Source organism: Herpailurus yagouaroundi, unplaced genomic scaffold, assembly GCF_014898765.1.
Source record: "Herpailurus yagouaroundi ecotype Mexico unplaced genomic scaffold, PumYag 28, whole genome shotgun sequence".
In the NCBI taxonomy this organism is placed as follows: domain Eukaryota; kingdom Metazoa; phylum Chordata; class Mammalia; order Carnivora; family Felidae; genus Herpailurus; species Herpailurus yagouaroundi.
In genome coordinates, this window is record NW_024412376.1 from 147916139 (window position 1) to 147928681 (window position 12543).

The following is a 12543-nucleotide window of genomic DNA, read 5'->3' on the forward strand; positions in this document are numbered from 1 at the left end:
TAATGTTTATAACTATGAGAACCATGTGTTTGGCACTTTTATTAAAAAAAGAGAGACTTAGTTCCCCCCCCCCCCCCCCAGTTAATCACGGTAGTCTGAATTTCTCAGTAATAACACTAATTAGTGCCTGGTATCTGCCTTGCCCTTTATGATTTTCAGAATACTTTTTGTGTGCACATTGTCTCATTTAATCCTCATAATAGTCCCATGGGAAGGAGTCTTATTCTCATCCTTTCTTTTCAGAGGAGAAAACCAAGGCTCAGTTTGTTTAACGGGAGTCCAAGCTTCCTGATTCCTTCGACTTTGCTATGCCGCCTCTCTGAAATATGCTAATACAGCCCTAACCCAGGTTCTAAATTAGAAGGAATACTCTTTTTTTAAGTTGAATTTTTACTGATGTGAATCATCCTGTTTTCCTCACCCACTGGACTTTGTCTCTTTGAAGCAGATTGAATAGCCGCAGAGGCCCAGGGCGGGGAGGCCTCCGAATGTGGCTGTCCCTTTCTCCCTGCCTGCGTGGAAATGCTCAGACTTTGTTCTCTGCTGTTTTAGCCTAAAAAGGAATACATGTACCTGGTAAAAAATTCATAGAGTGTAAAAGGGATTGGAGCAAGAGCGAGTTCCCGCCCACTCTGTGTTCAAGTTCTTTTCCTGGAGGCAAACTCACTAATACTGGTTTCTGTGTCTCTTTCCAGAAATGTTCTCTGCTCATATAAGCATTAAGTTGACGGCCCTTGTCTTCGTACACACATGGGAAGATACTGTAAACTCTGTCCTACACTCATTAACAATACAGCAGAGATTTTTCTATGTTACTGCATGTTACATGGCCTCATTCTTTTCAATAGCTGCTTAGCAAATCCTGTTGCCTGACGGCTCATAATTTACTCAGCCTGTCCCCTGCTGATGGTCACGCATATTGGTCACGTATTTTACTCTTTTACTATCAACAACAAGGGTTCACGGAACATCCCTGTCCGTGTATCTTTGTACACACCTACAAGCATATTTGGAGGATAAATTCCTGGGAGTGGAATTTATTTTATTCTTAACACTCCTACTATTGAATATTCTACTGACTTCCTTACTCGCCCACTTCACTGCCTTGTATCCTTTGGGGGGAAGTTCTGACCTAAATCATACTTGCTAGAAAATGGAATTTTAGTTCTCAGGCTTTGCTTTTAAAGAAAATGAAACACCCAAACAGTCCTGCCTTTTAACGTCCCGTGTTCGGAAAGCGCGATTGAATTACCCGTACTCTCGCTTTCCTTCTCCAGGTTGGAAAATCTTAACTTCTTTTCCTCCTGTTTCCACTTACAGACTTTTAGCTGGTTATTTTTTGCCTCAAGATTATCTCTAACTTCTCCACAAACGGCCCGAGCTCTCCCCTGTGTCACTGTGGTGGTGCTTGAAGCCTGTCCTCAGGAGGGTTTTGTTACGTGGAAATGGGACCCTTTCCAGAGCAGATGTCCATGTCAGGGCTCTGATCACCCTGTTGAACTGGAGAGTGGGCTGTATGGCCAACCCCGGCCACCCCACTCAGATTAGACGGCGGGGGGTGGGAGGGGGGGCGGGGGCCTGGTCAGTCTCCGCGGGCGCTAGCCGTAGTGCTGAAGAAGGACGGTGACGCAGGCTTTTGCCGAGCCAAGCTGTACCCTGAAGGAGAGCCTGGATGTGTGGTAGTGGTAGGTCCCTGGAGGGTCAACATAGCAGCCATCCTCTAACCAATATGGGCATATTTCAGTCTTTTAACCACCAGCGAGGCCGCCCAGGGGCAAGCCAGCTGAACCTCAGCGTGAGTTCTCTTTGATAAGGCCTTGGAGATACGATGTGGTTTCAAAAGAAGCCCATTGGGTTTGTAGCGGGAGACCTGCTTTGAGTCACGTCTGCATCTCTTATTAGCCGTAAAACCTTCAACGAGACACTAACACTTTCCTTGTCTCCCAGTGAAGGAGTTTGCGCCATACAAAATCCAATGCCTCCTCTTGCTCTAAAGTTGGAGAAAATAAAACAAGCAGAACAGTCAAGGTGGCGGGTTCCAAACCTGAACCGTGTCCCTGGTATTTTATGTTTACGTCATAGTGATGCCTTTTTCCTGCCTAACTTCTTCATTCAAGGTTAGCCAAAGAAAGGGATTTGGGGGAAGGGTCTGAAAGAAGAGAGACTGTGATCTGATTTGGGCAGCACGGGGCACATTATAAAATTGTGAAAAGTGTTGAGCAAAAGAGAGGCGGGTTTAAATCCTGACTCGGCCACACTGTGTTCATTTGTCCATTCATTTCTTCATCCGTTCACTCCCTCAGCATTTGTGGAGCCTCAGGGCTTGGGTGCCATTCTGGACTCCAGGGAAGAGGTAACAATTGCAGTAATGTCCCTGCTCTCTTAGGATTTATATTCTAGAGGCACCTGGGCAAGCCACTTATCCTCTTTGGACCTAAATTTTGGACTTAAGTTTTGGTACCTGTGAAGTTTTTAATGGGGAATGACACTGGTACTCTTACTCCCCATTCTGGTGCCCATGACAGCCATCACCAATCAAGCATAGCACGCCAAGCAGCCACAACCAGTTAATAGAAAACAAGCCTACATGTTATCCCGGGCTAGCCGAATTCTTAAATCCTTTCCTGCTCCAGAATTTCATTCTTAACTCCTTCTAAGTAAATGGGAAGACAGGATTATACTGAAGAAAAAATTGCAGTAGAACCCCAAAATAGAACCATTGAAGCTGCAGGTCTTACAGGGAAACCACCATCGCTTTGGTTTTTATTGGGTACGAAAGGTATGTGTTTTTGTAAAATTATCTTAGATCTTTCGGTCTTAGATTTTTCCATCCACATCTTTTGCTGCAAGTTCTCCTGCTCAACCTGCTTTACTTTGATCCCTGGATAAAGGAGAGGCTCATCAGCATTGACTTTTAACTCCTTTCCCTTTGGAAACCTCTTTATGAAGCCTCCTTTTACTGGAGGCAGGCTGGGCAGAATCAAATCCTGCTCCTTTTGATAAATGTTTCTACTGCACACGAGGTAACTCAACAGCAATCACTAGCAGAAGGCCTCCTAGGGGGCTAACGTGGCCATCTGGCCTTTTATGTTCCACTCCACGCGGTGGAAGCCAAACCAAGGTTGGGCTGACAGCAACGTCTTGGTGATTTTCCCCTCAGATTCCAAAGACACCTTTGCAGTATTTCCATTTGTGTGCCCTGTTTCCCATCCCTGTGATCGACCAGCAAATCCAGTGCTTCCAAGTGAGCTCAAATCGTGAAGAAAAAAAAAATGGCATTGTTTCTGTTGGGATTGGTAGCCTTTGAGCTTTCAAATGCCTCTCTGCCTCTCGCAAAACAGGGAGATGGGCACTGGGGACAGCTTGGCTCTATTTTATTTAATTCTATTAGATATACTCACAGGGGTTGGAGACTATGAACACTTTGCTCCTGTGATTTCTAAGTTTTAATGACCCAGAGGCACCTCTCTCTATAATAAAACATTCTCTCCAATGAGGAATGAGAGCTGGGGTCTCCAGTATCCTAGGCTGAGGCTCCCATAATCTGTAATCCGTGCCATATAAGCATTTGGTAATTGGCACAGAACTTAGCTCTTCCCTTTTCAATGGAAGAAACCCAGGTTTCTACCATTGAATCACGGACCTTTAAACCACAGAGTGTTTTAAGAAAGAGGAAAGGGATCTTTATTCCTCGGTTTAAGTCCGTGATTTTTTTTTTTTTTTCCTTTGAAGGGGAATGGGTATGGGCAATTTAGAAAAAAAAAAAATCATTCTGGCCTTGTTTAGAACAGTAGGTATTAAATATAGATGAGATAACTCAGTTCTCCTTTTAAGACTTGATAAGGGCATCCCTATCTTCTCCAGAGCCACAGAATTCTCCCACATTTGCAAAATGAAGTGGAAAGCTCTCTGGTTTTAAGGGGTTTGGTTCGTCATTTTTGCAGAGGGTAATGTGTGGAGTATATTGGAAAGTCTGCACAGAAGCGAAAAGCCTGTGTGCTCTTAAGGGCATGGATTCTGAAAGACTGTTGTGAAATTAAATGAGATTATTCCTGGGATGCTATGATTCCATATTCTGTGTTATATACACGGTAGCTAACCATTTTGGGAGCTGTGCCTCCATTTCCTCATCTGTAGAATGGGGATAATAATGAGGCTTCAATGAATCTCTCTGTAGCTAGCTGGCCAGATGAGCTGTAGATACATTTGCAGCAGCGTGGACCATAGTGAGTGCTACTCATGTGATAATCGTTGCTGTTGTTGCGTGAACTCCGAATGCTTTCCTTATTGGAAGGGCAGCGTGTGAAATGGTTAAGAACCTAGAACCCAAGCTCCGGGTCTGCCACTTATTTGTTAGCCGTGACCTTAGGCGAGTCATTTTCCCTCTATGCCTCAGGCTTTTCATCTGTGGTTTGGGACTAATAATGCAATCTCCTTTGTAGGGTTGCTCTGAGAATGAATTGAGATCGCTCTCTGTAAAGTGCTCAGAGGGCGCCCGACGTACATTCAGGGTTCCATAAACCATCGCTCATATTTCCAGACGATTTCTTTTAACTCTCTGATTGGAGCGCGGCAGAGGGTTCCAGGAAGAATGTGCTTTGGGAAGCAGTGCTTTCTGGAGATAATTGAAAGGCAGCCGTCTTGCTGTTTGCAGATGTGGTCACCCTGCTGGGCTTTCTCTATGCCTCCAGTGGAGAAAACACAGGCATTGTGAAGAAGTTCCCGAGGTTTCACAACCGAGAGCTGGAGGCCACCCGACGCCAGCGGATAGATTATCCAGTGTAAGAATGGGCAGAGGACGGTGGGGGGCGCTGGGCTGGTGGGGCAGGACCGTTTTAACCTGAGGACCAGGGCAGGCTAGTGGAATCCCTTAGGAGGACATACCTGTCTAATACGTTTTGGAAAAATGTTGAGATCCACACAGCTTAGACGGAATTCGTGGCCCAAAGTGGTCTTGAGTTATTCTTGCCATTAGCAGTCCTCAGTTTGCCTTAGACTCTCTGTGTCGGTCCCAGGAATGACATGAGCAGGGGCGCAAGGTGTGGGGGCCTGAAGCCATGCAAGCTTTCGGGGGCAGCCAGCCACAGCCGGCACACGTTGCCGCCTTTGCTTTGCCTTTTCTGTCTTGGAAGACTGGATGAGCTGCTTGAAATCTCACAACTTCTGATCTCCTCCATTGATTTCAGCAAAACCCAGATATAGTTTTTTCCTTCTGCTGAATTGAAGATGCTGAAAATGGTTCCTGGTTCACCTCAGACCGGATGGATTTAGCAGAGTGATTTAATTCTTCCCATGCTGCTGGCTGTAGAAAGATCTTGAGTCACTTTACTGAGCGTATGTTCTTGCTAAGCTTCCTTGTAATAACTTATCTTCATGAGCTTGCTCAGCTGGGTGGGTCAGGAGGGAGCTGTGTGGCACCATCTGTTTGCATATCTTACCACTGATTCCGAGGCCAGATTATAAAGCCCAGAAAATTCTAAAGGACTTGTTTGGATATATCCCCCAAAGAACCCGGAGCCACTGGCACTTTAACCCCCAACCGTGACTTGCTCACCGGGGTAATGGCGAGAACTCTGTACGTTGGTTTTGACCTTGATTGCCGTTTCATCTGCAAAATGCAGTTGGTCCCAGCTCCTCGTCTTTGAACTTCCGGTCACTAGCACGATGCGTGGCATTAAGCAAGCGCTCGGCAAATATTTGCTGAGTGATGGACGGATCACACATCTTGGCTAAATGTGTCCTAGTTAAGTTGACTACTCTTATTTCATTCCCACTCGGCAAATCACAGATGTACAATACTTTTTTCAACTAAAATAGCCCCGGTCCAGAAATGGAACAATTAGATTAGTCGTTCCATGTGGGTCAGCCGGAACTGTGATCCTGCGCAACCTAATGTGTGCGTTAAAATAGTGTCTGTGTGTCCCCATTAACATAGAGCAATGCCATTTGCAGATTATGACATTTTTCTACCTTAAGGCTTTTATCTTGGAAGGAAACAAAATTGCTCAAAAAGCCCTAGTTGTGTTTTTTTTTATTTTAATCACTGAAATTAGAATAGCTTCTTATCAAATCACCTCTTATTAAAATCCAGATTTTTGGGGCACCTGGGTGGCGCAGTCGGTTAAGCGTCCGACTTCGGCCAGGTCACGATCTCGCGGTCCGTGAGTTCGAGCCCCGCGTCGGGCTCTGGGCTGATGGCTCGGAGCCTGGAGCCTGTTTCCGATTCTGTGTCTCCCTCTCTCTCTGCCCCTCCCCCGTTCATGCTCTGTCTCTCTCTGTCCCAAAAATAAATAAAAAAACGTTAAAAAAAAAAAAAAAAGAAAAGAAAAAAAATAAAATCCAGATTTTTGTTTTACGTCTGGCTTTCTAAACCCTAATCAAGAACTCAGATGGGAGGCGTGTGAGATTCTCAAAGGGGCACAGAAACAGAGTTTTGGGCGCAAGGTACGCTATCTGCCAGTTTTGCACAATCACTCTTAACTCCTGTCTTTTGCAGTTACTATAACTACCTCCTTTGTCTCAAAAATCAAGCTTTGCAAGCTGATCTCCCATGATGAACATGAAGGCAAATTCATCCCTTCATTGGAAAGAAAGCAATTTACTTGGTCATTGTTAACTATAATTACCTGTTCTTGGATGATATCAATCTGCAGAATTTTTTATTTCTCCTCACTCTTGTAGGTTTACTGTTTCATTGTGGCTTTATTTACTCCATTATTGCAAGGCCAGTCTCTGTGGGATTCTGTACTTTGTTGATTCTAATGAGATGTACGGCACGCCGTCTGTATTTCTTACCGAAGAGGGTAAGTATGAGACAGAACCTTTAAAACGATGTTGCAGTTTTCTCGTGCTCTGTCTATTGGCAGATACGTCTGCAATTAAGGAAGATGTTGTCAACGTGGCAGTTCAGCGAAAGTGACGATTTTCAAACGTGGGCTTCACGTGAAACTTTATTTCTGGCAGCCTGAAACAAAGGCCTTCTTTGCTAAGGAGTTCACTTGCGTGTTCTTTTGTTTGCTTTGTTTTTTGTTTAAAGGAAGGAGGAACACGTTCTAGCTGGGTAGCTGCTTAAGGCAGTTGATGAAAAGGTGCACCCAACTTGATGCACTTCGAAGAAATATTTTTGTGTGGTTTTCACAAGCTTTGATTTTCCTTGTAGGCCACTTGCATATTCAGATGCACCTTGTCAAAGGAGAAGACCTTGCGGTAAAAACGAAATTCACCATGCCCTTGAAGGAGTGGTTTCGACTGGATCTCTCTTTTAACGGAGGCCAGGTAGCGGCATGCACGCCCCATGAATCACCAGCATCATCACTGATAACATTAAGCGTTGCCGTAAAGTCAGGGAGCCAGGATATCCGCCACAGCGAATTTGTGGAACATGATAAAGTCTTTACAGCTGCACACTTTTTCAATCAAACTTTTATAGATGGAAGTTTAAATCATAAGAATCCCGTCCCATGTAATTAACTTTTAAAGTGCTTCTTTCGACCATATTGTGAATGAGTAAATAATATAGCCAGCGATATGGCCACAATTATCTGCGCAATTCAGTTTTTTACCCCCCCGAGGGAGATAGGCTTAGTGGAGATAAATGTTAAAACAGCATCGGCCATGTTTATACAGTGTTATCAGATCTACGACTTTTTTTTTTTTTTTTTTTTACAGGAAACTTAGTTCCTTAGTTCCTGGTTAGTTCAGCCAAGAGATGGTTTCCCTGTTTTTGACAGTTACACAGTTGCTTATGTTTGCTATTAAACAGACAAATAACAAAATAAACGATGATTCTGGTGGGACAGAGGGTCTTTATCTATCTTGTACTATAAAACAGTGCACATAACTGCCTCAAACTCTCATAGCCCAGACTTTATGGATTCTGGCAAATCTGTTGTTATAATTGAAGACTAGTCCATTTCTCAATATATGTGATGCCATTATCTTTTTTTTTTCTCATCAGCTTTTCTTATTGATTTGTGATTTTCCAGTAACAAAAGTGGAAGAGACGTTTTGTCTTATGTATTAGATAATACACAGACTTCCCTTGGTGTTTAGGTTTATAACATTTCCTTTTCCTGAAGAGAAAAGAAATCAGGTCAGTCCTTGTTGCCTTTGAAGAAGAATCTGTGAAAGGTTAGCTAGGATTGTGTGTGTGTGTGTGTGTGTGTGTGCGCGCGCGTATTTGTTTCCTTCACAATGTTAGGTGACAGGGCTGTGGTCCGTGGTCCCATTTATATGCTTCCCATTTATATGAGGATTATGATGGCATTATAGTTTGGTTGCTGCTTTCTCTTAAGGAGAAGGTCAGCTCAGTACTTTGTGTCCCTTAAATGGGTACCAAATCATCAGAACAAATCACGGAGCTTATTTTGCACCTTATGTATGCGAGGCACTTTGCTCAAGGAGCTAATTGACTATTTATGGAAGAAGCACTGAGCAGGTGAGGGGATGTCTAAGGAAAGCGTAACTGCCAAATGATTCATATTGATTCCCACTGGGATGCTCAGGGAAGGTTTCGTAGAGAAGGTTCCTACGGATTGGGCGAAACTAAGAGCAGAGAGGAGGGAAGATTTTAGCACATCACTGGGGGTTAGTGGATAAACCAGTTTGGAGTAGAAGTTTGCAGACTATAGAAAACTACTAGAAGGGGGAATGTCTTTAGGGCTAGAATGTGGACAATCGTGAGTATCAAGGAATTGGGGTTTCTGTTTGCAAGGCGGCAGGATGTCATGGCAGGTTTTTGAGCAGAAGGAGAGAAAACCAAAGGAGTCCTTTAATTAAAGAGACAAATTTAACTTAGCAGGGCACGTAATGGGGTAAGGATTAGGAAGACCACATGGGATGGAAGGAAAAATAAAGTAGGTTTTTGTTTTTGGTAGATTTTTTTGCCATCTGTCCTACCTTCTTTCCATCCTATCTGGTCTCCCTGATATCTGTAGGTCCCCAAACCATATTCCTGTTTTACCACACAGAATCCACCTCTGTGGCGGGACTTACCATACTCATTGCTTTGGCCAAATGGACAAGTGACTTAAAGCCAATGGCTGGTTTAGAGAAACCACTGGTTTGAATCCTTTTCTTCTCTGACCTGACATGTTGCATATGGCTGACGTGGGTTGGTCTTTCAGTGTTAGTTTGTCTTTCGTAGACACTGTTGTAGCCACACCTTTGAGACTCTGATCAGGCCAGCACATGTTTCCTCCACACTCGCTCTGTGCCAGCACTGGGGGAGTAGAAGGAGCCCCTTAGCTCCAGGGGCTCATGTCGTCGTAGTAGTCCAAGGCTCAAGAAGAATATGGGACAGCCAGTGACAAGTCTCCACAAAAACACGGTCCCTGTTGAAATGCCAGTGACAATTCTCAGTGCTTGGGAAGAGAGTAGGGAATAGCAGTGCATGAAAAATGCTCAGCACCAACTTGTTTCTCCCCCTAAGGATCTCATGGAATCAGAGTAAAAATTTTTTTATTCAATTTTGTTAATATTTATTTATTTTTTAGAGAGATCGAGAGAGAGAGAGAGAGAGAGAGAAACAGAGTGCGAGCGAGGGAGGGGCAGAGAGAGAGGGAGACACAGAACCCGAAGCAGGCTCCAGGCTCCTCAGAGCTGTCAGCACAGAGCCCGATGCAGGACTCGAACCCACAGACCCCAAGATCATGACCTGAGCTGAAGTTGGACACTTAACCGACGAAGCCACCCAGGCGCCCCCCAGAGTAAAATTTCATAAACTCCTTGTATCTTACCCATTTCCTGGTCTTTCTTTGCAACAAACTTATGGGCACAGATACACCCAACGAAGCTTTGGGGTAGCTTGGAAGTATCTGAAACCTACTGGGGGAAACCCCACGATGGATATTGTGACCGTGTGAAGTCATTTGGAGAAATTAAATTTCTTAAATCTTACAATATTCACGGGGCTAGTAAAGTGTTGATTTTACTTCTGCAGAAGTGGATCAGGCGAGAGAAAATGCAGCCCACCTTATGAGTAATTTGTACCCAGGACTGTATCTATGACATGAGGTGTTGGGGCATAACTGATCTTGTGTGTTTCTCCCAACACAGATAGTGGTAGCCACCAGCCTTGGACAGGATTTGAAAAGCTACCATAATCAGACCATTAGGTAAGTGCAATATTTTTCTCTTTATTCAAAATGTCGGTTAAGGACTCAAAATCTTCATACGTTAGCCTTCAACCCCCATGTTTTTCCCACATCTCCGTATTCAGCTTTTGTGGCTGATCTGCCCTGTAGCCAGCCTTTGTATTTTTTTTTCTGTCCACAAGCTCGCCCCATTTCCCCCACAACATTTTTTTTTCCAAGCAAGAGAAACTATTCCTCTCTCCAGATCTCCTGGTAAATTCTCCCTTTCGTGGCACTTGATAATTCGTTTTCTTTGAAAATTGTCTTCTATGAAGGCTTCTGAAAAATAAATCAAGGTATTAACATTGCTTATTGAGAATGGTTGGTAACTTTGGCCTAGTATAAAACATAAAAGCAGACAGCCCTCATATTTATGTTTATGATCTGAATTTGAAATGCACACAACGATTGGTATTGCTGTAACTTTTCATCTTCCTGTAACCATTCCCCGCAAGAGTTACAGAAACCGAGAAGGGGGTCCTTTGCTTCGCATTTCATAATTTTTTAATTTGCTTCAGCATCCTTGTCTAATAGCGGGTTCTTCGGGTGGCAGAACCATGGGGTAGCCTCCTTTAGGGACTCAGGGTGCCTCAGCCTCGCTAGACAACATATATACGATCAAATGCTTAAGAATAAGTGTAGAGAATAACAACAAAAATTAACAGCTTTATGTGTATGATTTATGTATGCGTGTATATTACACATGTACCAGCTTTATCTGTATAATTAAAAAAAAAATGTATCAGCCACTTTGGCTGGGGAAGGAGGACTCGTTCCTCCTCGCTATTGTTGTTCTACAGCAGGCAGGCAGCTCTCTCCGAACGGGCTCGTTCGCTCAGACTCGTCACACAGTCCGGATGTTCCTGGAAACCAATTGTTAAAGAAAGGAATAGAAGGACAGGTGGGGACAAGGGAACTGAGGGGGGGCATACAATACGCCCTACTTCCTGCCCCCCCCTCCCCATTCCTGTTTACACTGAAGTCAAACCGATTGCTTTCTGGCTCTGGGCACTTAGAACAATTCTTATTTTCACGGCCGGATTAAAGGATTACCGTCATAAGGAGGGGCTAAGGAGGTGTTACTCCTCAGCTTGCAAGGAGAAGGTCAGGGGCGACTTGATAGTTGTATTGAGACAGAGAGGCTGATGCCTAAGAACAGAGGGGAGGTCTAGAAAGGGTACCAAGTGGATTTAGAGCAGTCGGAAGGAGTTCAGCAGACGTGAGTTTTGTTGTACAACAGGTGGCTGTGGGACCTCCTCTGAAGAGTTGGGGAATAGGCGAGGCCTGGGAGTTTGTTCGCTGCACAGAAACAAATGATGTATGGCTCTTCCGGGAGCTCCTTCTAGTGCCCTGCTCTGCCAAGTGAGCCCCAGAGAAGGAGGGCTTGCATTTTGGGATTGAAGTGTGAAATAGTACCTTCTCCTTTCTCTCCTGACACCCGCCCACAACCCCAGGACCTTTTGGACAAAAGATTGATTTTATAGGCTCCTTTTCATTCGCTGTGTAAGGGCTTCCTTTCACTTTGCATCTCAGGGATCTGGATGCTGGCACGACTGAATGGTAGATGGAAGGGTCGCAGGGTGATCCGGAGCTGGGACCGGGATGTGGAGAGAGAGACATAGGCCTTCCCCATAAAATTTAAGGAGGTGCCAAAAACCTCAGTAGTTGTATTAGTTTACTAGGGTTCCTGGAATAAAGCCACACAAACTGAGTGGATTAAACAACTGAAAATTATTGTTTTGCAGTTCTAGAGGCTAGAGGTCCAAGATCACGTGTCAGCTGGGCCGTGCTCTCTCTGAAGGGTCTGGGCAGAGCTGTTCTAGGCTCTGAGGCTTCCAGGCCTCTCTTCAGCTCTGACAGCTCCTGGGGCTGTGGCAGCAAAACCCCAGTCTTTACAGGGTATTTTCCCTGTGACGGTATGTGTGTGTGTGTGTGTGTGTGTGTGTGTGTGTGTGTGTCTTTGTCTATATGTCCCCTTTGGACAAGGCCACCAGTCATATTGGACTACGGGCCCATTCTGCCAGTGTGGCTTCATCTCAACTAATTACATCTGCAATGACCCTATTTCCAGATAAGGTCACCCTCCGAGAGACTGGGGGTTCAGACTTCAACCTGTGAATTCGGGTGGGGACAATGACACAACTTAACTCATAACAGTAATCATGATAAATACCACTTAATGCAATATGGTGAGAAAGAGAAATTAATGGAAAGAATGCGCAATGAACGAAAAGTAAAAGTTTTGAGTAAATACAGAATCCGTGTGATCACATAAGCATCCAGAGAGGAAGACTGATTTTCAGGTACATACCAATTCAACATGCCCCTTAAAGCATTGCAGTGATTCCTTACCTGGTGGTACAGGCCATCCCCAGACCCAGGAATGCCCCCTGTCACCTCCTCAGCTGCC

At 44.5% G+C, this 12543-nt stretch overlaps 1 protein-coding gene across 9 annotated transcripts in view; it reads left to right on the top strand.

Moving 5' to 3' along the window:
* Positions 1 to 12543, top strand: part of SEL1L3 (SEL1L family member 3) — a 104319-nt gene that overhangs the window by 20079 nt on the left and 71697 nt on the right. For 7 of the 9 annotated variants that reach the window (XM_040486525.1, XM_040486573.1, XM_040486546.1 and 4 more), the window contains 4 exons: positions 4655 to 4781; positions 6682 to 6803; positions 7160 to 7278; positions 10057 to 10115. In XM_040486525.1, coding sequence (XP_040342459.1) covers positions 4655 to 4781; positions 6682 to 6803; positions 7160 to 7278; positions 10057 to 10115 — 427 coding nt within the window. The remainder of the gene's footprint in view (positions 1 to 4654; positions 4782 to 6681; positions 6804 to 7159; positions 7279 to 10056; positions 10116 to 12543) is intronic. The other 2 variants (XM_040486499.1, XM_040486535.1) reach the window with 2 other exon arrangements.